A 26,176-nucleotide genomic window follows, 5' to 3' on the forward strand; every position below is an offset into this window, starting at 1 on the left:
TTAAGTGATTCACACCCTTGGAGAACTTTGTACCATCACACGACACTCTTGTCTGCTCCAGTTGCCGTAGTCAGCGTTGGGTCTCCGTGTACCTTTGACAGTAAAGAATACTTCTGTAGGAGTTTCAAGATGCTTTTGGTTGGATGGGAGGACGAGGGAGGAATACTCCTCCAGTGCTGTTATTGTGGGAGCCAGGTGTGTGATTTCACACTATCTTTGATGAAAAAAGACAGGTTTTCCCCTTTTTCTCCCACCCATGCCATCAAATGTTACTCTGAATCAGTGAAGTTAGATCCACTCATATTTGCTGTTTGTGGCTGAAACTTATTTTAAATTTCTTTGGTATAACAGGTGTTGAACTGAAGATGTGCTGGATGCTGGTGTGGGGGGGATGCAGACCCCCGTGTGTCCAGAGCAGAGGATGCTTCTCCCCGTTTCCCCTTCGTGCGGGCGTCCTGTGCTGCTGGAAGTGCGGGAGAGCTTAGCGAACGCCGCCTGTCGCTGTGAGTACGGAGCGCTGCAGCCGTTGTTGCTGCCAGCTTGACTGAAGTTTAAATTCACACTTGCTTCTACCTTGAGACTCCAATAATCCATATTCTAAGCAATCTGTAGTCCTTGGTTGTCCGTCCCTCCTGCCCTCATCCCTTTCTTCCCCATTCCCCCACCTGCGACCCCAGTTTGAGTCAAGTGAACCAGTGTAGAAGCCCAGTACGGAACTGGGCGGCTGCTCAGGGCTCCTGTAGAGCAGCCTGAAGCGCTGACTCCCGAGAGCTCATCTCTTCCTGCGGTTTTAAATGCCAAGTGAACAGCAGCAGCACAGTGTACACAACAAATGGATGCGAAGCACAGAAGGTATTAGAATTTGAACTGGAAGAGTGCCGCTAAAGGCAATTGCTGGTGCCCAGACCTCTCTCAGCCACTTGATCTATAGTCTTACTGGAAACAAATCTGAGCTGCTCATACTGGTGGCCCCTGGGGCTATTTATCTGTTAATCTTGCTTAATTATGAGGAACTGGGACAGCAGTTGGTGTCTGGATGCTGTTTGCCGTGGCGATGCTGTGCTGGGCTCAGAACGACCCGAGGTGCCTGACGGGGCTGGCGCTGCCCCGGGTTCCTGTCACAGCCCGCCAGCAGGTTCTGGGTTTGTAATCCCGGGTCTTTCCCCCTCTGCTGAGAGTCGAGGTGTATGTCAGAGCTCCCTGCTCCCTGGAGGAGGGTTCATGAGTCCCTGGAGGAGTCGGCTTGTTCTTGGCTTCTCAGTTGGGTTCTGGAAACAGTTTCACTCATTTAAAGTAGTGGATGCTTCTGTAAAATCAGTACAGTAATTCTGGAGCAAAAGGCTACGTGGATCCTTCTTAACAGATGGAAATCTGGCTTAAGATAAATTTGTCCTAAGTTGATTAGGAACAGATTAGAGCTAAAGCAGAATAAGGCACTCCTTTTAAACTCCACAGGGATGGCCTGCATTTCAGTCTGACTAAGGGCTTTTAAAAGCTATTTGATTTCAGTCTGTCACTTCCATGGAAAGATGTGGTCGGTCTTCTGCTCCCTAGACCTTCAGGGAAGGGCTTTCGGCCCTTCAACGTCTGCGACGTCTGTAGTTGTCCTCCGACGAGCTAGCTGCTCCTGGTCATGGGAGGGCCTAGCAGGAGCAGATATATTTCTTTACAGGTATCTGTGATGTTACAGAGATCCACTGTTTGGGGACTCGTCTGCAAAGGGAAGCATTGCACTGTGCCTTAAAATCCCGGTTGGCCTTTTCTTAAGCCTGATGGGTTTGGTGTGTGCTTGGGAGTTCCCATGGACGCATGTCAAACTGCTCGGCTTTCTCATGTCTCTCAACTTCAATTTTGCTTCATTTTGCTGCTGGATCAAGTTATGTGTGTTCTCCCCTCTCGTCTGGCGCCGCTGTGCAGTGCGGACAAGGAGAAACCCTGCTCAGAGCCGGCGTGGGCTGCAGCAGGCGTGAGGCAGCCGCACGGCACGAGGGAAGAGGGCACAGCCTACCGACCGCAGCGCGGTGACAGAAGTGTGTCTGTCTGCCGTGGTGTTATTCTGCACTATATAAAAAAGCAAACCCTCAAGAGCTGGTCTGGCGCAGAGCTGTTTGCTGGCCCTGCTGCCTTGTGCATCAGCCGACTTGCCTGTGTGAAATAAGGCCAAAGGAGGAGGTTTTGGCTCAGGTGCTGGGGGAGCGGGCGGCTCTGGGTGCTCAGCACAGCGCTGGGTCCTGCTGCTGGCAGGTCTGCTGGTGCCACCTACCTGCCCCCCCGGCCTCTGCAGCTGCTGCTCGCAGCCCGGCCCCAAATGCCGCGCTGGGGCTGAGCAAATAAAACACAACCACAGACCCGCGTTATTTTAAAGTAGTTTCAAAGAGTAATTGATAGAACTGGTACATTGGCTTTGTTTGCTGCCAAACGCTGGGTATGTTAAAGTTGACTTAACTGAGTAAATGGCTTCAACTGCAATAATAAGTCTCCAAAACACTTTGTTTCTGCAAATTTTCGTATGACATCTTGGGGCACAGTTTCTGGAATACGTATTGCAAGACAAAGCAGAATTCATTTCCCTCTGTATTTTTTTTTTAACTACTGCATTAACTGGAGAGGGGTAAATGATGATGGGCTGTTGATTAAAACATGGCATTGTAGATTTTCCTCATGTTTTTTATGTTTCTTCTAGATTCATATCAGCCAGCTTAGGCCTGAAAATACTTTTATGGCCATATATTGGACAGCAGCAACCTCCTGAAACACAGTAAGCAACATGTGGATGTGCTTCACATCCTCTGCTCTGCAGAGAGAGCGTCCCAGACGTCTGTCTGTCCATATGCTGCGGTGCTCTGGTCTGGGCTCTAATCCCACCATGCTGCAGCCCCTTGCCCCTGTCTGCGTGCTCCCGCACAGCGGCGTGGGGCTGCGTGCTCCCGCACAGCGGCGTGGGGCTGCGTGCTCCCGCACAGCGGCGTGGGGCTGCGTGCTCCCGCACAGCGGCATTGGGCTGCGTGCTCCCGCACAGCCGTGTCGGGCTGCGTGCTCCCGCACAGCGGTGTCGGGCTGCGTGCTCCCGCACAGCCGTGTCGGGCTGTGTGCTCCCGCACAGCGGTAGCTGTGCTGCTCCAGCAGGGATTCCTGTGCTGGTTCACAAGCAAAAGCCAGAAAATTCAATTAATGCTGCTCAGCAGAGTATCCTGGGGCTTCCCTTGGCTCAGACATCTCAGGAAGAGGTTTGGGATGCAAACGCATTAACAGAGTCAGGTTGTTACAAATTGACTACGGCTACGTGTAAAGCAGGAGAGCTGATGCTGCTCGAGCTCTGGCAGTAATAAACAGAGTTCGCTACTTATTCATATTAATTGCATTTGAGGTTTATGGCCTGTTAAATGCTGTTGTTCCAGAGCTCCCCGGGGAGCTCGCTGGGGTTGCTCTCCCCAGCGGGGCGGGGGGCTCGTCCGCAGCCCCCGCCTCCTGCCCTCCCGGGAGCCCGCCCGCGCAGCGGAGCTCCGGAAGCGCCCTTCGTGCACCACAGAGCTGTCCCTGCCGCCGCGCCCCGGCCTCCGCCTTAGCGTGCCCGCCCGCCCCCTCGGAGCCGCACTTCCCGCGTTGCGTTGACGTGGTGGGCGGGGCGGGGCCCGGCCCGGCGGCAGCGGCGCAAGATGGCGGCCACCACGGGTGCGGGTGAGCGGCGCGGGGCCGGGACGGGGCTGCCCGGGCCGCTTCTGGCCGCGGGGCTGCGCGACCTCGCGGGGGCGGCCGGGGGCCCGGCGGGGGTGTCGGGGCTGCAGGGGCAGCGGCGGGCGCTAGGCCGGGAGGCGCCCGGCGGAGGGGCGAGGGCGGCGGCGGGGGAGGGGGCGGCGGCGGGGCCGGCCCGAGGGGCGCGGCGCGGGGGGAGCCGGCTGCCGGCCGCGGAGTGCGGGGCCGGGACACGCTGCTTCGCCGCGGCTGCCGGGCGGGCCCGCCGGCACCTTCCCGGGGGCTGCCGAGGCCTCGTGGTGTGAGCGGCCCCGGCGGGGCGAGTGCGGCCCGGGCCGGGCGGGGAGCGGTGCGGGCCGGGTCCCCGCGGGAGGGCCGCCCGGGCCTGCTCTGGCCCGCCCTGCCCGGCTCCCCGCGGGCCCGCACCGGGGAGCGGCGCCGGCCGGGGCGACGCGCTGGGCCCCCCGGGCTGGGCCCCCCGGGCTGGGCCCCCCGGGCTGGAGCCCGCGGCCCCGCGCGGTGCTGAGTGCGGAGCCGGGACCCCGCGGCCCCGGCAGCGGCGGAGCCTCCCGGGGCTGGGCCTGGCGGAGCCGGCGATCGGGCTTTCCTGCCCGTCCTGCCCCTCTGGGGAGCTGCGGCGGCCACAGTGACCCTGCGGTGCCAGCGGTCCCTGGGCAGGGACCGGCCTTACGTGGGTGAAATGAGCCGCTGTAAAAATCTTTGTCACTCGTAATACCTTCCTGTTACATCAGAAGGATGTAACTTCCTTGTCAGTACGTGTCTGCTTCAAGAAGTCAGTATCTTTTTTGTTCACCTTTAAAATTGCTTCTCGCCTGCTTCGAGTAGTTAAACAAACTCTGTATTTACATTTATCATCGCACATTAAACAAAAATACTGCAACTAGGTTTTTGAATGTGGCTTTTCCCACTGACATCCTCCTGGACAGATGAAATAAATCAGTTTCGCTTCTGGTTAGCCAGCTTCATTTTCCTGTTTTGATAAGTCCATATAGGGTTTCAAATGTGCCACTGTAATGCTTATTTTCAAATTGCTTCCTTTGAAGTTTAAATCTGAGTTCACCAGGAGAGTTCACTGCTCTTGAGGATACAGGAATGTTTGGGGTTTTTTGTTTACAGGTGCTCTATTGATATCCTCTTTCAACTTTTAAGAATAGCCATCACAATGCAGATAATTCATGGTATCAAGTTTACAGAAACACTTTTAAAATGCAGTAGATGCCGTCCTGGGAAATATGATTTACAGATCTGTGTTTGAATGTACATGGTTGTGAGGCGCTGGAACGCTTGATTAAAATACACAAAAAAAGGTAGTGGAGCCTTCTTGCTCCTCTTATGTCACATCATTCTGGCTGCCATACTTTCCTCGTAATCCTTTCAAGCTGCTGACTTTTCATTTTGTAATTGGCTGGAAGAACAAGGCAAATATTTTATTTTTAAGCCAGTACAGCTTCGTGAATTAATTGTCTGGGTGGTCACGGAGGGGTGTGTGTCCAAAGGGACTTGGACTGTGGTGACCCAGAGCTGGTCCAACGGCACAGCTTGCCTTTTGCAGCAAGCAGTGTCTGTGATAAGCTGTGGTTAACCATCATCTGCTAGCCACATTGTGTCTTTTGGGTTGCTTCCTGTTGTTTCCTGGATTTCCAAAAGCTGTCTGGTGGCGTCGGTGCTGGAAGCGTGGAGCAGTCCGCACCAGGTGCATGTGAGTAGCGGCCTCGGTGTCTCGTGTCTGCAGCATGGGCATCCGGCAGGTGCTGCGCTCCGGTGGCTCCTCACAGCCCCTGTGTTTAACTGCTGCTGGGAGAACAGAAGAAAATTCAGTGTGCGACTTTTAACAGTGAACCCTAAATTCAATGCGGGAGAACCTTCAGCTGTAAATCATAGGCTGCCCCACCAGCAGCGCTCTGTGTTTTCTTGTCGTATCAGTGAAGGATGGAGATTGTCCTCTTCTGAGAAAGAGAACACCCCGGCATGCAGGTCCTGGTGGCGGTGCTGGCACTGCAATGCAGTTTGTGTGGTTCCTTCTTGAGTCCGTGCTGAAGGCACTGCCTGGCACACACAGGCAGCCTGGAAATGACACCTTGTTTGCCACTGCTGATTGATTCACTGTGGGGCTTTGGGCAGCATCTTCACTCATATGTAAAACACATTTTGCTGATACATGTTTCATTGAATCTTATTGTATTCATATTCGTTTATAAAACACTTTAATGTGTTTGATCTCATGAGTTTATAGTGGTTCAGCAGAGGAGCTTAGACAGAGTTTGAGGGTGAAAGATGCTCAGTCTTTCTGTGGTTTGATATTGCTGACAGAGAGAGGAGCTCAGGTTGGTTTTAGTGCAGTATATTTAAAGTATGTACTTGTTGGGGGACCCCTAACATCACTGTAAATTCAAACTCAGGCTTGTGAGAAGCAAATGAGACATTACAACGCAGAAGAAACTGAGTGTTGAAGGATGTGGAAGGTGCACCCTGCCTCTGCAAGTGGCCCGTGATGTCTCCTTTGGAGCGCTCTGCACACAGGAGTCATTGTTATCTCAGAATAAATATTGCCAGCCACCAAGTACTGAGTCTGTAAGTAAAGTAATTGAAGAGAAACCGGGAAGATAAATTCTGCCTTCTTAGATAAGATGGAATAAGGAGCGTATGAAGGAGCAGGTGCTAAAGGAGCTGATTGCAGAGCTGCTTTGTTTATTGTAATGCGAGGGTGCAGTGGCTTGAATATAAAGGTAAATAGTTCAAAACTTACAAAATGATATTTGGTTGAATCTTTTGATGTATAATGATATAAATTACGTAAGATATTTGAAAAATGCTATTCTGGGTGAGAACTTAAAATGATTCATTAGGGTATTAAATAAGTAAGTAGGTAAGGATCATAGAAGATGAATACTGACAAATTTTGTAAAGTGCAGGAAGGTTGGGCTTTTCAGATTGTAAGGGAGTTTTTTAACTGTTGCAAGTCAAGATTCTGTGATGGGTTTTTCCCTGGGGAGATTTAGTGTAAAGATTGGAAAAGATGTAGTGAGGGCTGAATATCAAATACACAAAAACAACCAACAGAAGGGGCTTTAATATATTAAGCAACAGAGGTGTTTAAAGCTATTGGATTTCAGTTCACTTGAGTTAGTGTAAATCAGGAGCTAGCACAGGAAGCAGAATTAAAATTGACCTGAAAGGCCAGTTTGATAAATTGCCTGTTACCGATGAAGATGTCAAGGAACTTTCAGCAAAAAGATGATTCCTCTTTTTAGAGCCCCTCACAAATGAGGTGCATTTTCTGCATGCTTTCCTGAGCTGTCCCGTACCGTATATTTATGCTTTAGTCCTGAAAATAAATGCTTGTAATTGGATTTCACTTTAGAAAGAAAGGAAAGAAAGGATTCTTGAAGTTTTTGTGAGAGGTGGATGTTTTGTGCTGACACTGATGAAAAAGATTCCAGAAGAGGATCTACTCTCAGAGGCACGTTGGTTTCGCTGTGCTCTTTTCAGCTTGGCGAGGTTTCTGTATTTGTAATTGCTTCCACTATACAACTGGGGAAAGGTGTTGGTTTTAACTCATTAAAAGCAGACGATGTACTTACTGCACATGAATGTAGATTCAAGATGAGAACAGTCCTGGACTGGCAAGATCACTTTTATAGCTGTTGTAAGACACATTCAAGGATGTATCTGTGTGTCTTGAGTGAGATACACTAAATATGGATCTCACCCCAGAGTGCTGTGGGATCTTTGAAAGCCCAAGTTAGCTTGTAACTGTTTTCCAGCAATAATTCTTAGTGAGCAGACCCTGCCCAGCCCATTTGTCCTCATTTGAACTGGGAGCTGGGCCGGCTGGTTGTGAGGGGCCGTGGGAGCACCGTCCAGGGTGACATTTGTGACAAGGAAAATGGAGGGTCCTGGTCCTGTTTGAAGGCAGAAGAGCATGTCACCCAAAGCCCAGCAGCTTCTTAACCGTGACTTTAAACTCTGTAACACATCCTGACTTGCTGGAAAACTCAGTCTGTGATTTAGTTTTGTTCTCTAGTTTGCCACAAGAATATTTGGTGAACTAGCGTCCAGGGCTGAGGGTTCACAATGCGTGTTTACTACAAGGGGAATTTTTAGAAAGTCCGTACAAACCCGTGTCATTGGAGATCTTACCTTGTCAGTAGAGTTATAATTTAGCTTTTATAGCTTTGCTGTTGTGATTAATAGCAAATATCTCCTTTTGCTCTGAAATGTTTTATCAGTTCCATTTCTGGGAGTATTTCTGTGCAGTCAGGCAAGCTGCAAGTGAAGTAATTATCTAGATACTGTATTTTTGTATCAAATGAAGCTACTATTTGAGAGTCTTCTTGAACCATAGCGAAGCTAAATCAAAATGCATAACTGAAAGTACTTTCGACAACCTGATTGCTTTTTAATTGCCTCTTACTTTATTTAGGTTTACTTCTGTTAAATGAAGGACTTTTAGAAAAACAGGTTGGTTTGGTTGCTGCCTTGAAGGTCTCCATTGCTACACTGAAAAGATTACGCAAGGTATTTATTGGGCAGTGGGAGGACGACACGCGGCGCAGTCACGGTTGTGTCAGCCGGCGCTGGACGTGTCCTGACTCTGAGCGTGCTGTGGTTTAGCCGTGGGAGTTATTGGGCAGATGCTGTGGGTGCTTAGAGCAGATCAGATCACTTTCTAGGAATCCTGGTGGACAGCAAGTGTGATGATGATGATACGTTTGCGTACGACCACAAGCGCTAAAGCCGGTGTGGTTGCTGAGGTCGGGGTCCCGGCAGGATGTGGTAGCTGACCATGAGTGCTCCAGGCCATGGCAGGTGGAGAGGAGCCGGACTTGGCTTAATGGCTTCATGCATCTCTCCAGGCTGACCAGAAGAGTGAGTCTGGTCTTTTATTCTGCCTGCTTAAGGGTAGGTTGTTTAGAAATTATTTGAAGCATTTGTGATCATTTGGCCGTAGTCTTTTATGTGTGTGTGCGTGTGTTTTTCTTCCTGTTGAATCTCCTGAGAACGTGTTGGGGAGGGAGCTGAATTATCGCCTTTAATGTGACTCTGAACGTGTGCAGTGGCTGAGGTGCTGCTCTTCCTTGTTGTACCCCTGAACTTTAGGGCAGGGCTAAAACATTTTTATCTCCCATAATCATTTTCTGTGAAGTGCATAAAAACTCACATACGTGTGCTTCACTTCTCACACCTCCCTTTACCACTGGTGCTGCTGCAGGGCTCACAAGTGAGCAGTTGCTGTGGAATTAGTAGTCATTTATGTTAACTTTTTCTGTGAGATAGGAGCCAGCGCACAAGCCAGCTATCTGTAGACCTCCGACTTCTCAGGGAACTGTAAAATCCTGTGTGACTCTTTTATGGCTCTGATTCATGCTGAATCAGAGCAGCTGTATCTGGGGAGAGCTCGGGAATACAGTTGCCTTCTCTTGCCGCGAGGTTGTAAAGCCAAGCCTAGCTCTGCTTAGCAAATGTCAGCATTAAGGCCGCCTTTCAGCCTTGGTTGTGGCCTCCTCAAATATATGCGTGATGATGTAACTTTTAATGACATGATCACTTGATGGTCCTCAGGCAGGATTCCAGCCCCGCTGGGTGAACAGGGTGTGATGCTCAGGGGAAGGGTGGGTGGGCAGTGCTGTTGGTGTCTGTCTGTGTCTGCTTACCATAAAGCTGATTCCTCCTAGCTTGTTTAGAATCATTGAATCATTTTGGTTGGAAAAGACCTTTAGGATCACCAAGTCCAAACACTAACCTAATGCTGCCAAGTCCACCTCTTTGTTTTGGTCTAAGTGAATATCAGTTTGCACCAGTGATGGATATGAATTAGTACTATCAAGTACTGAAGGATGGAGGCTGAGGTGATGCCTGTTAAGCACGGTGACGGTGTGGTCCAGAAGGCAGAGTAGTTTTCAGCAGCACGACACATCCAACTCAAGTCTTCTGCTGGCTTCAGCTTATTGTTTCTGCAAGCAGGTTTCTAAGAATAGTCACGGACGGTTTCCTTTGCGGTATCACCTGCATTGTCGAAGAGCTGCTGTGTCAGACCGAAGGGTGGAGTTCACCCCCCAGAAGACCTTTTCTTTGTCTCTTGTTTGTCCTTCTCCCCGGGCTGTCTCTTCCCCTGGGTGCCAGCAGACAGGGCTGAAGCCCAGACAACATGGCACAACGTGAGTCCTTCCCTATCACCAGCTCCCCGTGGATCCACTGCAGCACAAACCCTGAAATAGGTTGTGTGAGTGTAAGTAAAGGTGGTACCTTGGCCTTCAGCTCGTACTCATCCCATCCCCCAGCTCTCTTATCCCCTGCCTTGGAGCTGGGCTGCTCTGTTCTCTGCCACCCCTGTCTAGAGCATGGAGAACATTGGGAACAGAGTGAAAAATGGGGTGGCTGATCTGTCATGATTCAGGTATGAACAGCATACGTGAATCTTTGTATGCCCGAGGTACACAAGATACATACTTTATGCTTTTAAGACTTACTGGGAGTGGAAACACTGGATTTTTTGTGCGGGGGAGTGGCAGTGGTCACCGAGAGGTCCTGCTGCCACCGAGGGGCTGGGACTCGGTTAATCTTATGGTGATGGCTTCACCATCCCCAACTGACTCATTTCCTTTCACAGCCAAAGATCTGTATTACTCAGCAGCCATGGTGGCAGCTCAGCCTTGCTGGGGGTTGAAGGTGCAGATTTGGCCTGGGCTTGTGTTTGAGCTGCGCTCGGCAGCCCCCGACGTGCGGTTTGGTGTCCGCTGCGCGGGTCTGGCGTCTTCTGTGGCCGCTTCTCCCATTCCGGGTTTCTCTTCCTACTGTTGCTACAGCTGTGTTATTGAATCGTATTTCCCCAGAACATTCTTGATTACGTTAGACATGTATCAAACTGGCCAACCAACGAATTCCTTTAGTAAGTTGCTTTTTTGGTTTCTTTTATGCTTGCTTTGTCGTGGTGCGCACCGTGCGCTGCTGGGGAAGCTCCGCTCCGGCGCCTGCAGCACCAGTTCCCCTCCTGCCTCCCTGACCTTGCTGTCTGCAGTTGTTTCTCTCGTATTCTCACTCCTCTCTTCAGCTGCAGTTGCGTGGGTGTTTTCCCCTTTCTTAGCCACGTTACCCACGAGGCACAGGCACCGTCTGTGCTGGGCTCGGTGTGGCCGGCGACGGCTCTATCGTGAAGCCGGTGCCACTGGCCCTATGGGACACGGGGGAAACCTCCAGCAGCTCCTGGCAGAAGCCCCCCCTGTAGCCCCCCGCTACCAAAACTTTGCCATGCAAACCCAGTGCGAAGGAGAAGTGGTGGCCTAGAGCGCCAGTGTGTTTATGGTGCCTGAGCTGCAGGTGCCTTGAAGAAGAATAAATCAAGTCCCTTGTGGCCTGGCTTCGGGATCCTCCTTTGCTGCTGGCTTAGTGTGCCAGCTTGGGTATGCCGTTGTTTTCCATTGATGTAATGAGGATAAGACATTTTCCTGGTTTGCTGTGCATTTTGAGGATAAACATACCAGCCGTTCAGAAGTGCTGAAATTCCTTGGTAGCAGAGGTCAGAAGTACAAAGGATGCTATTGCTGCTGACAAAGCCCACTTAAATTAACTTCAGATTAACCTACTAATGTTATGAAAGGGTTTTATTTGCTTTGAGAGGTATTTTTAAAAGCTCTGAGTGAGTTGAATGATGTCAAGCCTTTCATGGTGTCATTTTGTAGAATCTTCTACATTTTTATACTGTATCATATAGACAAGTGCTAATTAGAGCTCCACAATACTGTGTGTATCTGTGAACGGACAGAGATTGCCTTTCATTGTGTTGCCTGCGCTAATATCAGCCTGTCAGCCTTCCAGCCTGTTGAACTGTGGATACCTTGACGTTGCTTGTAAAATCCAAGCTAAATATGGGGTTATCTTTCCGTAGTGTTGAAATATTGTCATTCAAAAAGTAGTGATATTTTTATGTTTTTACCAAAAATGCTTTCTGTAGAATCACCACAAGCGTCAGTGAAGTTGCTCTGAGTGACTTTATTTCTTTACTAGATTTCTCAACTCAAAATATTTTTCGGATTGTTTTCAGGAGTAAAAGTTCCTCGTAATTTTCGTCTGTTGGAAGAACTTGAAGAAGGTCAGAAAGGCGTCGGAGATGGGACAGTTAGCTGGGGCCTTGAAGATGATGAGGATATGACACTTACAAGATGGACAGGAATGATTATTGGGCCTCCAAGAGTAAGTATCCATTAAATAGTTAAATAGTACTGTTACTTGTTTTTCTTCCCCCTTTTCTTGCCTTAATCTGACCACCGAAGTAGAAAACAAACAAAACACCGATGAGTGAAAAAACACGTAAGCAAGTGATTTATGTTGAAGCTTCAAGGTCAGTGTAACAATGGCTTTCATGTATCTATATGTCTTTTTGATTATAATTTGGAATATTTTTAGAGCCTTTCTCTGGGTAGTTCTGTTACATGTCTGCTTTATATTCACAGATTCATTAAGACATAACTTTAGAGGTTCCAGGATTGTAGTATCCTGTGCTCTTGAATACAGCAAAGTTTAAAATCCTTTGGCTAGTGAGATGGAGCTGATGTAGGTAGAAAGTGGCTGTTTTGTTCAGTACTGCTAGTCTTTCTCCCATTCCTTGTTGAGTTTATGGGCTGGTTTTTATTGCAGCAGTACTGACTTGCTCTCGTAGAGTTTCAGCTAACTCAGGAAACTCCCATTTTAATGAATTCAATTTCTTCTTCAAATCTTCTTGCCCTGAGCAGTTTCTTATAATGCTCCCGGTTGTTGTGGTGGTATCATTGTGTTGTCTTCTCCCCCAAAACCCCACTGAACTGTGGGTCTCCACTCTTGTAGCGAACTTGAGGACTTGTGCATTGTCTCTATGCATTTATTCTAAAACCACCGCTCGTCTGTTGTCTCCAGTTTCACCCTGTGTCCCTGCCATTTCCGTAACGTCCTTACCATGGAGGGCCAGTAGCCGATCCTCCTTCCCGCAGCAGATGTTGTCTTCTGTATCTGGCCTCAGCATCACTTTCCATAATTCCAGTGTTCTCAACGTATTACATGGAAACCATTACGGAGCTGTGTGTCTCTACTGTATCAGTTGCCTTTTCTGGCGTACAATGAGGTTGTACAAGAATTTACATTCTAACATTACACGTGCAGTGTTCTCTATCTCATCCAGAAGTTGTGTTCACTTTTTGTCAGCCACTTTTAACATCTCCCCATTCACGATCATTTTGTCTGTTTATGACATGTCCAAATCATCTTCTAGAACAGCACTTGATTTTCGACCATTAGGAGAGTGTTAATGAGCCTGCATTAATGAAGAAAGCTCACTGTGTGCATATGCTTTATGGAAAATTTGAGCACACTCGAAATCTAATTTAGAAAATGAACTAGAAGCTGCACTGTGCAGACAGGCGTGTGCTGACTCGCCAGCAGTGACACAAATTTGTAGGTTGTGTGTCACTGTCCCAAGTGATTCAGCTGTGCCGCTTTTGTCTCTCTAACACTCTTACAAATAGAAATTTTTTCCAAAAGTACCTTTGGCTTCTTTTGAGCTTATTGCTTGAGAGCAACAGGCTGTATTGAGAGACGTTCTGTGAACTTTGGGTCATTCTTGTTTGCTAAGTGACTGTCCTGCTTTTAGCACTGCTTATACTCACTTATTACCGTTTTTTTTCTTAATAGAATGAGGGAATACTGGTAAATATGGGTAGAAAGCAGTCGTGCTTGTAGCAGGTGGAAGAATCGTATGTTGGACATTCCAGAGGGAAAAATGCACGGTGGTGCAGAGTGAGATGGGTGCTGCCGCGCGTCCCTGCTGCTCCTTGCCAGGCTTGCTGCGGGTGCTTCTGCAGCCCGTGATTCATCTTGTTTGTACAAGCTATTTAGAAACGCTGGCGCAGTCACAACTTCAGCTTTATCTGCGCAAATTTTATATTGGCCGTAGGCATACGCACAGTCCAAGCTTTCCATCCTCTGGTCTCCATGTGGTGCTGCTGTTTGCAAAGACCCTAAAACCCGCGGGAAGCGCTGGGCTGCCCAGCGCGCAGGGACGCGGTGGCGCGGCCTGGACAGAGCTGACGGATCACTTTGTTTCCCCAACGCTTTGTGACAGCGTTTCGTTTGTCACCGGCCTGGCTCCGCACTTGCGTGGACAAGGAGCAGCTCCATCAGAAGCCAGTTCTTAGGTTTTTGATAGTGTTCTGCATCAAAATGCTCATCAATATTAAAGGACATATGAAGATGTTCAAGGGGTGTAACAGGCCCTTGAAAGGTATTGCACTGAGTTTTATCTTGAGAAGTTTTTGTGCATTGAGCAGCTTTTCTGAAGATGCTGGTGGAACACCGTGCTTTGCTGCCATGGCTGCTCCTGGGCTTCTGCGTGCACGCCTTCCCCTGCATCTTTCCTTATGGCCACTGCCTTTTGAGTTTAATCCTCATTGCACTGTTGAGGGTGCAGGAAAACGGGTCAGAAACCCTAACGTATAACAGTGTTACTGCGGTGGGGACAAAGTGGTGATGCTATTTGAACCAGGATGCACTCTGCAAGGTGCTGAATCTCGAGGGTTCCCCTCTCCGACAACTGCCGCACTGGTTTATCACCACCCAATATTCCTAAAATGCAGCTCTAGGACAGGCCGACTTTACACAGTTGCCCGAGCTAAAGCTGTGGCTTCAGTTTCAGGATAGTGTGTGATTAGTACACTGATAAATCAAAGCTGCTTTATGAAGATTGGTTGGAAAGTAGTTATCTGAGCTATGTGATGATTTAGAAAATCGTTTCAGTTGGTGAATGGGAAGCAATGCCAGTTTCGTTCTTTATATGAAAATGTGATGCTTAAAAGACCAGTAGAACTTATTACCTTGAAGAGATAACATTTGCTACTCTGAGTATTATAAAATGTACCCAAACCAGAGGTAGCCAGTGTAGCATATATCTTATCGTTAGTAGTTTACATGTCCCGACAGCTCCCGTTGTTTTAACCAGATGCTCACAGAACTGCCTGATGTGATTCTTCCTCCCTTTCTTTTCCCCTCAGACAATTTATGAAAACAGAATATACAGCCTTAAAATAGAATGTGGGCCTAAGTATCCAGAAGCACCTCCATTTGTACGATTTGTAACAAAAATTAATATGAATGGAGTAAATAGTTCTAATGGAGTGGTAAGTTTTTTGGTTTTATTCGTTTTAATGTGCAGTTTCCAATGAATGTTATGACTGTACTTCCAGCTTGCTTCACTACTCATTGCTTTTGCTTTGAGGAGAAGGAAAGGGGGGTAGAAGGGAGGTGCATGAGCCAAGTGTGTTCTGAAATCAGAACACAGAATTGACTTTTCCTGCCCTTTTGCAGCTCACAAATAGTCGCGTTATGTGGGGATTTGTTGCGCTTTAGGAAACCGCTCGCTTGCTGTTGCTTTCTGAGGTGTCTCACACCCAGACTGTCAGATCTTAGCTGGAGGGTGTGTGGGGAGTTCCAGTGTAACGTATCCGTTCTGACCCAAGTGGTTTTCTTGTCTGTTTTAGGTGGACCCCAGAGCCATATCAGTCCTAGCAAAATGGCAGAATTCTTATAGTATCAAAGTTGTTCTGCAAGAGCTTCGGCGTCTAATGATGTCTAAAGAAAATATGAAACTTCCTCAGCCACCCGAAGGACAATGTTACAGCAATTAAAACAAACAAACAAACAAACAAACATGCCCCCTTATTCAATTTAAGCTGTCTTCATTTTCCACAGTAGTAAATTTTCTAGATGCATCTTGTAGACCTCAAAATACTGGAAAGGAAGTTCCCATTCAAAGGAAGTTTTTCTTGAGATACTGTAAATGATACTAATTTTTTTTTTGTTTTTCATTTTAAATATAAGTTGTGCTATAACAAATAATCCTGTTGTGTAACCACTGTCCACATAGCTGAACTGCTGGTATCAGGAAAAGTCTATTTAAGTTTATTACTGTCAAGACTAGTGTGGCACATCTGACTTAACTGTGAACGCATACGTCCCACAATCGCCCGCTGCGCGTCTGGCCTGGGTTTGGGGTTTTGTTTGGTTTTGTTCTTCTCTCTTTTGCAATAGAGTCGAAGCTCAGGGCTATTTATTAGAGTGAACACAAAGGTTTTTGCTTCCAGTACGACACTGGGCTTTACGGACTACTAATGGGGATGTGTGCTAACCTGGGTCATCCCTCCCTTTGTGCTATCTCTAGTAAAGGCTGAATGTGACTGTGCTCATTTTGGGGTTTTTTTGTTCTGTTTTTTAATGCCCTGCTAATCCGGGGCGAGCTTTCCTTCTTCCCTTCGGCCAAGGCGTAGATTGTACTTCTCTTCCTGGTCCCCCTCACCAGTGACGTGGGCTTGGGTGAGGGATTCAGGGTCTTTCAATCTCTTCCCCCTTCCCCTCTTTTCAGCGGGGGTGCTGCTTTCTCTTTGCCCCTCTTTGTGACTCTCCTCCCCCCTGCGCGCCAGGGGCAAGCGTTGGGGCAATAACTTGACGTGTTCCTTCCTGCTTCTCATTTTGATTTTGCAACAGATTTAGTCTTCACCAGCCTGGGAAACAAGAGTATCTGTTGTGCTCGCACAGCTGGATGTTCCCTGTCCCCAGCACCGCTGCCACACCGCCAGGCTGCCGGGGCCGTGGCGTTAGGTAGGCTTTGACGTGGGGAAAAGAGCAGTCATTTACCAGGATCGCCCAAACCTTCTGCTGCCAAACTTCCAACGGGGAAACTCTGCACGTAGACATTCTGAACACACTCTCCAGCTCTCTCATAGTTGTATTTTGGTGCTTCGGACTGACCTAAGAATGTTAATTAATGAAATGTTGCACTTATGTTTGGCCCTTCTAAAGACGTGATGACTACAGACAAATCAGTGCAGTAGATCTTGTTAGGATTCTGTGAGTCTTAGAAGAGAAACCTCTTCAGTGACCACTTTGGGGAGATAGTGCGTACAGCAGATTGAGGACCTTAATTGGCTTTGCATCCTGGCAAATCACTGCCTTTTCTGGTTTACTGCTTGGACCACTAACTGCTGCAGTGTGGATGCAAGCTCACATACAACCGACCTAGTGAGTCCTGGGCTCTACCACAAATTCAGTGTTTGTGTAAAAAAATTTTAAAAAGAAAAAAAAGGAAAAATAAAGACATTTTAAAGCAGCAGCTATCGAGTCAATGAACAATTGATGTTTCCATTAACTCTTTTGAGGAAAATATTAGTTGTAAGGATTTAACATCCTCTGTAATTAAAGTTTAACATAACAGTATTCCATAAGCAGCCTTTTTATTGTATCAGACCATTGCCTGATTTTAATATAATAAAAAGTGTGCATTAATATTATAAGGCTTTAATTGTATTTATGTTTAGAATTTTGATCCCTTATGGAATTCTTGATTTGTTGGAAGTATCTTCCTACAGATCACATTTAGCAAGCAGCGTGTGAACCGCTGGCGAAAGGCAATTGGCTTCATCCAGCTGCTGCTGCTGTGCCAAGGAGGATGGTTAGTTTTAGTTTAACCTCAGGCTCACGTAGGCTGGGCAGCCGGTGACGTTACACGGTGCTGAGGAGCTGCTGGAGTGGATCTGTGGATACGGTGCGATCTGCAGGTGCCGTTGTTGCCGTAACCTCTGTGTGCTGTGGTCCCAAGGAGATCGAGTCCCTGTACAGTTGCGTGTTACGCTGTCCACCAGCTGCAAGGAGAACTTCACAACCTCAGATTGTACCTGTTTTCCCTCAAACAGTGGAGCGTAAAGAGCTGACCGTCTCTCCACATCCAGATAGAAACGGGGAATTTTGGCCTTGCCGAGTGGGCAGTGTCTCTGCTGCGGAGGATGCCAGAGGTCCCCGCTGTGCGTGCGGCACGGTGCGGTGCTGACACGAGGTTCTTCGGGGTCGGGAATGGCAAAGGGAATGACCTTTTCTTGTGAAACTTTGTGAAACTTGATGCTGGCGTCTCACCCGAAATACAACTCAGTCCTTCGGTAGCTCGGAGCATATCTATGAAGACAATGCCACTGATACTTTGTCAGCATCGTGTGTGTGTCTTTATTTAAAACAGCTTAGTATCTAAAGATGTCAAATGGGAATGGAAACGGTGCTTGATAACTATGACGTGCTGCTCGATGATCTCTGCTTTCAGAGCTGTTGTAAGAGTGCCCCTGCCCTGGGCAGGAGGACAATGGTTGGTGCATGTTTGGGGCCTCCCACAATCTTTGTATTTGAAGTAATATTTGTGAAACTGTTCTGCTTTGTGAGTTCCGCAGGTGGGAGCACCCGGGCTGCCGGGGCCGCGCTGCGCCGGACGCTGCGCTGGTGTGAGCCGCGCTCCGCAGCGTCTGCCGCACGGAACTGGGTGGTACGTCCAAAAAAAGGGTGCAGTGTAAATGTTCTCCCCTGAGCACGTCGGTGCTCCCGCGCGCCGCTGCTCCGCTCGCAGCCAAAAACAGTGCAGTGAAAGTCAGCTGCCGTTGAACCCACCTGTTGTAGTTTTGTCGGTGTATGTGACCTACAGGCTACGTAGTGGGGGAGACCGGTCGTCCCACAACCTGGTTGCTTGTTTTATGCTTCGGAAATGAGGTGGGGAAGTGAAACTGTGTCTTACATGTATTTGTCCTACCTCTGGTAGCATAAAGGCAAAGTGTTCAGCTGATGCCTGCTGACCTCAGTCGATGTCCTGAACCAGAGAAGGATAAGAAGGAACAGTAAATAGAGTAAGTGTATTGACCATGAAATAAATGCTGTTCCTTGTGGAGCAGGAGCTGCTGGAGGAGACTGGTCTGAGCAGATCGCCCGGCAGCTTCTGCAGAGCTTGTAGGAGCCACCTCGTGCCAGAGGGACCCGACAGCCACTGACACCCCTGTGACACCCCTCACCTCTCCAGTGACACCCCTGTGCCACCCCTCACCTCTCCAGTGCCACCCCAGTGCCAGCCCTGTCCTGCCGGGCTCCCCTGCCGTGGAGCTGCAGCGCTGGCCCAGGCAGACGGCAGAGGGAGCCAGCAGGCTTTGCAAGGCCGGCGTCTGAGTAAGATGCAAGTGCTGCTCGTTTTAAACCTCAAGTCCTCTTTTTGTATTTATCGTGAATCAATTTCAGTTTTAAAAGCCTGTTTATCATGGCTTTCTCGCTCTACAGGCATTAACTTGCTAGGGGGAAAAGCAGCACTGCAGTGAGATCTTAATTGTTAATAAAGACTAACTGTTGTTTGCTTCTTGCTTTGTTGTACGTAGGGAGTATATGCTTAAATACGCCTTCTCCGTGCTCTTAGAGCTGCTTGCTCTGAACGCTTGATCTCGGTGCTGCCTGTGGCGTGGCTGGGCAGGTGCCACGTGGAGGAACAGTGTGGAGTTAAGCCGGGTTTAACAAGGGAAACGAACCAGGAGAGGTGCGGTGGGCGCGCTCTTACTCCTTTGCCAAACACCCATCGTTGCGGTGTCGTGCCAGAGCCGCGGGAGCTGTTTGCGCTTTACCCATTTGCGGGAACTGGCCCTTAGGTGTGTGAGGCCGGGGCTTTGCCGACAGGGCAGCGTCTCCTACATCCAGAAACAGCACCGTGAATTCAATACTTTTTTCAACCTGGCAACCGTCTCACATTGAAACAAGGGAGTTCCAGTTCTGCACATACCTGTAAATATGCGTCTGCTCCAAGTTCGCCCTACTTTTGAGCTGAAAGAAAGTGAAGAGAATTTGATGGTGATATTCTCAATATCTCTTTTTTTTTACATATTATTTTAGATTGAAGACTGTTTTTCTGGTGGCTCAGAGTTTTCCTAAGTGAGTGGAAATTGCCATATTGCATTAATCTCTGGCTGGGGAGCTTCCCACGAGCATCCTGACCGTGCTGTTGACTAACATTCGGGTCCCTTAATATCCTCTCATTTGATTTGGTCTTGCTGTAGCAGATTGCTGGAGAATGGGCTTAACTTGTAAGCTTGTGAAGAGCCCCAGCGAAGTCAGATGGAAGTTAGGCGCACGTTTAAGTGCTTTGTTGGACCAGAGCCAGCACGCTCAGCCTTTGCTAGGACAGAGACTTTTTTAGCCTTCATTGAGCATCTTCTTCCTAGTCTTCCCTTCTTGGTGCTATGTCCTTGGTGCTTGTGCCTTTACATTGTCCCTGATGTCTCCCACATTTGTTGTAACAACAACGCAAAGAGCAGAAGACCATGCTGAAGATAAGGAGATAGGCTAGATGCTCATCATTTTATATCTTGTCACCTTTTCCTCCTTATCTCCTTTTGAATAAAGCCTGCAAAGGGTTTTCAGAAACGCGAGTCCTGTGCTGATTTCCTGCCAGGTTGTTGGTGGCTTTGCCCCGACACGTCTGGACCCTGCGGTACCGGGTGACAGGAGGGGGGACAGATGCCAGGTGGGCTGTCGGAAAGTCCCTTTCCCCTCTCCATTGCTCAACATTTGGTATTTTTTGTTGTCTTGGCAGTCAAAGCTGAAGTTTCTTCTGGAAAAAAACACCAAGCGGGAGTTTTGGAAAGGAAAGGGAAGCGAACTTTTGAGCCGCCTGCATCAGAAGTGACGAGTCCATTTTCCCTTCTATTTGCTGGTTTTCTAGAGCTGCTCTAAAACCGCGTGTTGGTCTGATCGCGGGCTCCAGCTTTAGAGAGAGCAGGAGTTTTTGTTCGCCTGCTTTCTGGGGCAGATTTGTGCTGATTTGTCGGCACTGGGTGCGGGCAGCGCTGGGCAGGGTGCGGGATGTGCTGGTTCCCCCCGCGGGGCCGGGGAGGCGCACAGTCACCTCCAGAGCCTTCCTGGAAATGAGGAGTGATGTTCAGTTACAGCTCTGTGCAGTCACCGGGGCTTGGGTGCGCTGTGAGCGGGTTGGGGACGTACCGCGCTGCGTGTGTCACCCGGGAGCGGCTGAGGAACAACCGCAGCACAACGGAGGTTTGCGGGAAGGTCTGTGCCAAACTCCTGTCCCTGCGGAGAGACCTCTCAAATCCCCGGGCTACCAGATGAGACGTTGTCCAAGGTTAGCGGCCAGATGTTTCTCAGCTGTTTGGCCTGCTTTCCAGCTGAGACCCAATGAGTGGCGATCCAACATGTGCATATTAATATAAACATTTTAGAGGCCTCGCCTTGAGCGAGCCATTAAAACCTTCCCACGGCGCTGCGAGCGGCGCTGGTTTCCTCGGAGAGCATCAGTGTCTGGTGTACGGCGCTGGGAGCCCCGCGCGGGTCAGAGCCGCTGCCACCTGCTCACGCAGCGCCGGGGCCGCGGCCCCCCCGTGTTTTAGTGGCGCCAGAGCAGTGTGGTCCCTGGAACTTGATTATTTGTGTTAGCAGATAATTTAGGCCAGGAGGCTGGGAGCGTTCCCTCCCCTCCCTGGTGCCGTCATGCTCGCAGCAGAACGCAGCCCCGGGCCCTGCGTCCCGTCCCCTCCCCTCGCAAGTACAACAGAACCACTTCCAGCGTCCCTTCTTCCTAAGGGTCACTGTCCACTCGTGTTAAGCTCAGTTTTGGCTTGTGCAGGCCTGCCAGAAGGGGGGTATTTCATTACATCCAACATGTAAAGCCATGTTTTTAATTATTAAAAAAAAGCACCAAACAAACCAGAATGAGTTTGTGCTGTGTGGTTCTGAACTGCTCCCGATGCCACCCGTCATCTTTGGTGTTCGAACACGGGTGATGAGAAATGACCCTTTTTGGTCTCCCACTGGTGTGAAACGAGACCTGTAATTTTCAGTGCGTTTTAATGCTTCGGTTGTTCAAGACCTGTCCTGCTCGAGCCCTGGACCCGGCGGCACTGACGCCAGAGCCGGGTCCCGCTGGAGGTGCGGGCTGTTTCCCTGCAGAGGCAGATGCTGTTCTATGGGTGATAATTCGGGGGGCTGGGGGAAGGTGGTGGCTCCGTCCGGCCTCGCTGGGACAGTCAGCCCAGCCAAACACTCGCTGCAATAACAAACCCCCAAACCCCCGGCTTATTTATAGCTCTGCTTGCAAAACCCGAAAACACCACCATGGGAATTGTTTGCTGTGCTGGGCGCTGAACGGGAGCTCCTGAAATTGGGGCCGTAATGTCATTTACTGGCAGCCAAAAAAATCCAAACCTGAGAAGGCCAGGGCAGCCTTTGCTTCTCACTTGTCAAAATCCTCCCCGGCTCTTAATTAACGCCTGGTTAATTAACAGCTGGTGTTCCCCGCGGGAAGGCAGCGCTCCCATGGTCCTGCGTCCCCCTGCCAGGTTTTGGGTTATTTGCACAGCCTGTTGATCCACAGGTCGAATCCATCCTCCGATGGCCTCGTGGCGTTCCTACCTGGGTGTGTGATTACATGTAATAGTAATATAAAATCTCTGGAAATCAGACTTTCACAATCAGTGTCTCCGAGTCAAGCGGCATCCCGTCCGCTCACGAGCTCTGGTTAGATCGGTTATTTCTGTGTGCGAGCAAGGAGATTTTGTAAGGCAGAAACGTGCTGTTATGAGCTGTAATTTTGAGGATTTGGGCTCTGATAAGCCCTGCGTGTGGTTTCTATAGTGCGATTCACAATCACGGGGTGACAGTGGCTTTCTGGAGGTGTTTCACCCAGCGTTTCTCGCTCAGGCTGCAGAGCGTTGTCTCCCCATCCCCGCGGCTCGGCGTCCCGGTTTGCTTGGAAACGAGAAGCTCTTTTCCGTGTCTCCGGCACCGAAGGCATTCCTGCAGGCGGGAATGGTCGGCCCTGCATGGCTCTTTTCAGTCATTCCGTTTCCTTGTATTTCTTGCTCATTTTTTACCGTTCTGATTTATTTTTAATGGCCCTGACGCTCTTGTTTGTAACAATAAATAGCAACCGTGTGGACACAATGAGACTGTTTCAGGGGTCGAGTGTTTTTAATAACCTTGCAGTGAGAAATAGACCCGAGCCCAAGTCTGGAGGACACGATGAAGCCTCTGCTGCTGCAGGGAATCGCGATCGTGGAGCCGCTGCTGTGCAAACGGCCCGGACAGCGACGGCTTCGCCCCCGACTCCCGGCCAGTCCTTTCAGACAAGACTCCCCTTTGTATCGCTCCCAACTCTGACTTGTAAGCAGTGCTTTTGTCTCCCAGACGTGCCCTGGTTTGAGCAAAGACAAGGGGGTAGGTAAAGGCATTTTTATGATGATGATTTGTCGGTGTCTCCGCACCCCTCTCAGTGTAACCCTGTGCACAAGAGCTGGGTAGTTCCCACCTGGGGTGCTGCAGTGGTGCCCGGTGAAGGGAAGAAGCGATGGTCAGCATTATGAGGCTTCATGTTGTTTAATTAAGTAAAACCTTATTAGCTATTTTCAGTGGCTCCACAACTTTGAAGGAGCTGCTGTTTGCCAAGAAAAGTGTTTTGTCCCCGTGTGCGCAGCGAGCGCTGCACGTCCTCCGCCGGGGCTGGGAGCGGGGCGCGGGGCACCTCTCCTTGCTCCCCCTGCCAGCCCGAGCGGGGCCACGCTCAGCCCTTTGTCTGTACGGGGTCTTCTGCCCTATTTATCTTCCCCACATGACATCTCCCCTCCCTGCTCCATGCAACACCCCCTGAAAAATAATAAACGGCGGCAGGCTCTGTAAACAGAGCCTATCTCCAAAGCTGTTTGAAATGTAGACAGGCTCAAGTGAATTAGTTCAGCGAGGACTTAATTGCTGTCCTGTCTGTCAGCGTGCGGCGCTGAGGGTTCGCAGGGGAGCGGGAGATGGATGGGGTCCCGCGCCGGGTGGCAGCCGGGGTCACCGCGCCAGAAACCACGTCCCGGCGTGACCCCCGCCGAGATAAGCGGTCCCTGCGCCGTCCCCATCGCTGGGTCCCGCTGCTCTGACCCTCCCCGGCCCCCCTGAATCCCAGCCTGGAATGAAAACACTGCGGGACGGGCCTGGGTTTGCAAAAAGTCGTCTGTTGTCCCTTCCCTGCGCCGGCTGGGGGTTTGGGCTCAGGGCTGCGGGTCCCCGGGGCTGCAGAGGGGAACAGGCTCTAGGGGCTGCTGGTGGCAGCGTCGTGTCCCCGACATCACGGAGCATCTGGCCAGGGGCGTTCTCCATCCGTCAGGGAGGTACCCTGGGCAGGAGACATTCCTGCAGTCCTAAAGAACAAACTATGAATCCCCCATCCCTTCCGGAGCAGCAGCAGAGCTGCATCGCTCGGGCATTGCAGAACAAGCCGGGTGACCGCAGGCAGGTCCCCAGCCCTTTTGCACGCCGCTCAAGCACAGCTGGTGGGCAAAGGTGCTGGGGAACCCAGGGACAACCAGCCCCCGTCCCGGCTTTTCGGAGGGGGAAGGCGGGAGGTTTCCCGGGAGGGCGGATGGGGCCCGGCGGGCAGCACCCTCGGGGTGCGGTGCAAATGGGGTGTCAGTGCCCGGCGCTGCCAGCGCCCCGCGGGCCGGGCTTTGGGAGGGCGGCCGTCAGCAGGGCGTCTGGCCGGGCTCCGTCCCACCTCCCCGTGATTAACCCACAGCCTCCTATGCGTGTGGAAAAGGAAGGAGAAAAAGGAAAGAAAGATCAGCAAGCCCGAGCCCTTAGATTACTGTTTACCCCCTCGAGGAGCACAGAAGTATATTGTCCATTTAATAGAAGCCTATAAATCACTGAAAAACATTTATAAAATAATTGAAGGTAATGGGAACCATTTGTTTAAATAACATCACGTTCATGCCCCAGAGGTGCAATAAAAGTTAGATTAATTGATAGGATTTTATATCTCACTGTGAAAAACCGAGTCACATTCTAGACACCGACAGTTTGGGAAAGTTGCAAATTCATCAGGCACCCAGCTACTATCAAAATAGTCTCTTCTATGCGAAGAGGCACATTTATATGACCCCGAAGGGTTTTGGGATGAGAACTATTTACTTAAACTGTGAAGTGAACTAGCCAGTGTGAGATCCTGACCCAGATTGGGGTTTTTTCCCTTCCTCTTCTATCTGCTGTTTCATTTTTTTCCCATTATGATAAAAAGCAAACAAATATCTCTAAACCAAAGGCTCATTCCTAATCCAGGGCTAAAGTGTCCCGTGTCATCTCCATGCCCGTGAGAATGGCACCTCCATGGCACCGGGGGGACTGGAACGCGGCTGGGGGCTTGCCGGGTGCCTGTCCCCCCATTGCTGGGTGCCTGTCCCCCATTGCCGGGTGCCTGTCCCCCCATTGCTGGGTGCCTGTCCCCCATTGCCGGGTGCCTGTCCCCATTGCCGGGTGCCTGTCCCCATTGCCGGGTGCCTGTCCCCATTGCCAGGCTCTGGCCGTGGCCCCGTGCAGGTTTGTTTCCCTGGGCTCCTCTCGGCTGCCGGCGGGGCCAGCAGCAAGCTGCTTTCAGGTTGTAAACCGTCCCTCCCTCCCATTTCCCCCCGTAACCGTGTTTTGTGGTTTATTCGGTTAAAGGGCAGCAAAATGAAACAAAGCACGGGCTGGAGCAGCGGGGCACTGGCGGGGCCAGGGGAGCCGCAGGCGGGCAGGGACTCCCTGGCTGTGCCGCCTCCCCAGGGCTCCCGCTGCCCGTGTTCTCGCCACTCTTGCCCTGGTTTTCCCCAAACTCTTTTTCACTTCTTTCCCTTCCTTTCAGTGATTCTCGTGTGTGCTGCAGCGAGGCCAGCGCCGAGCTGGGCTCTGCTGGTGGCCCGTGGGACTGTCACCCCCCAGCCGCCCCGGGACACCCCAGTGCTCGCTGGGGAACAGCCGTCCCCCTCCCCAAACACCCTCCGCGGCTTGTTGCTGCAACAGCTCAATCCGCCCGCTCCAGAGGTGCTCCGGTAGCACCGGCGTCCCCAGCCGCAGCCCCGGGGGGCTCGGCAGAGCCGGGGAGCCCTGCTCCCAGTGTTCCCAGAGACCCCACCGCGGGCAGGGCCGGCTCCGGGCTGCCCCTCGCCAGCCGAGCCGAGCGCGGTGCAGCCGGGCTCCACATCAGCTTTTGATAAAGGCGCCCTGTCAAACAAGGGCTGAATAAATCATGATGTGTTACCAAGACGCATTACAGCTTTTAAAACAACCACCATGGCATTCTACCCCACGGACTGATGAGTCTGGGGATGCCAGATCCCTGGCGCTCCGCAGCCTTGCTGGAGCCAGCTCACATCTGGAGTGCAGTAAACGTACCCAGAAGCAAGAAAGCAGCTCTGTAAGGGTCAGGAGTACAGAGAGCGGCTGCTGACTCCAGGCGCCACCCCAAAACCCACATGCATTTCCTTGTGTAAACACATGTGGCCAAAAGGCAGCCATGGTCACCTTTCTCCAACGTGAGCCCTATAAAACCGCCAGCAAAGTGAGGAACAATGTCACTATTATTGTTTTAGAGGAATTCCTCCAAAGCAGAAAAGCATAGCCGGGCTGCCAACAAGGGTGTCTTTAAAAGCAGGGCTGACAATTGACTCCAGAGCCAAGGGGAGGAAAGAAATCCCCCTGGGGTTGATGGTTTGCAGTTGTCAGGGGCTCCCAGCGCCTCCCAGGAACCTGCTGGGTGCTGCTGCAGGGGCACAGCTGGGCGTGCGGAGCGCGGGCGCGCTCGGCACCGCGGTGGGGCCGCTGCCTGGGGCTCTGGGGCAGCCCTGGG

At 50.5% G+C, this 26,176-nt stretch overlaps 1 protein-coding gene across 5 annotated transcripts; it reads left to right on the forward strand.

Annotated features, from left to right (window-relative positions):
• Positions 1 to 79: 79 nt before the first annotated feature.
• Positions 80 to 15,916, forward strand: LOC308046842 (ubiquitin-conjugating enzyme E2 variant 1). Of its 5 annotated transcripts, XM_080354903.1 has the most exons (5): positions 80 to 195; positions 352 to 503; positions 11,756 to 11,904; positions 14,730 to 14,855; positions 15,216 to 15,916. In XM_080354903.1, exons 3-5 carry the CDS (start codon positions 11,860 to 11,862, stop codon positions 15,360 to 15,362), a joined length of 318 nt encoding a protein of 105 aa, XP_080211029.1. In that variant the 5' UTR covers positions 80 to 195; positions 352 to 503; positions 11,756 to 11,859; the 3' UTR covers positions 15,363 to 15,916. The 5 variants fall into 5 exon arrangements, with proteins under 5 accessions (XP_080211029.1, XP_080211027.1, XP_080211028.1 ...); XM_080354901.1 differs by lacking the exons at positions 80 to 195; positions 352 to 503 and adding an exon at positions 3,633 to 3,678; XM_080354902.1 differs by lacking the exons at positions 80 to 195; positions 352 to 503 and adding an exon at positions 3,633 to 3,672.
• Positions 15,917 to 26,176: the final 10,260 nt, after the last annotated feature.

The sequence above is a fragment of the Nesoenas mayeri genome (assembly GCF_963082525.1).
Source record: "Nesoenas mayeri genome assembly, chromosome: 16".
Lineage (NCBI taxonomy): Eukaryota > Metazoa > Chordata > Aves > Columbiformes > Columbidae > Nesoenas > Nesoenas mayeri.

Bases quoted from the DNA above. Each gene is read 5' to 3' on its own strand.
- LOC308046842 (XM_080354901.1), top strand. From the start codon at position 3,657: ATGGCGGCCACCACGGGTGCGG. The intron at 3,679-11,755 runs GTGAGCGGCGCG...GATTGTTTTCAG, and splicing joins GGCGGCCACCACGGGTGCGG to GAGTAAAAGTTCCTCGTAAT. The intron at 11,905-14,729 runs GTAAGTATCCAT...TTTTCCCCTCAG, and splicing joins TGATTATTGGGCCTCCAAGA to ACAATTTATGAAAACAGAAT.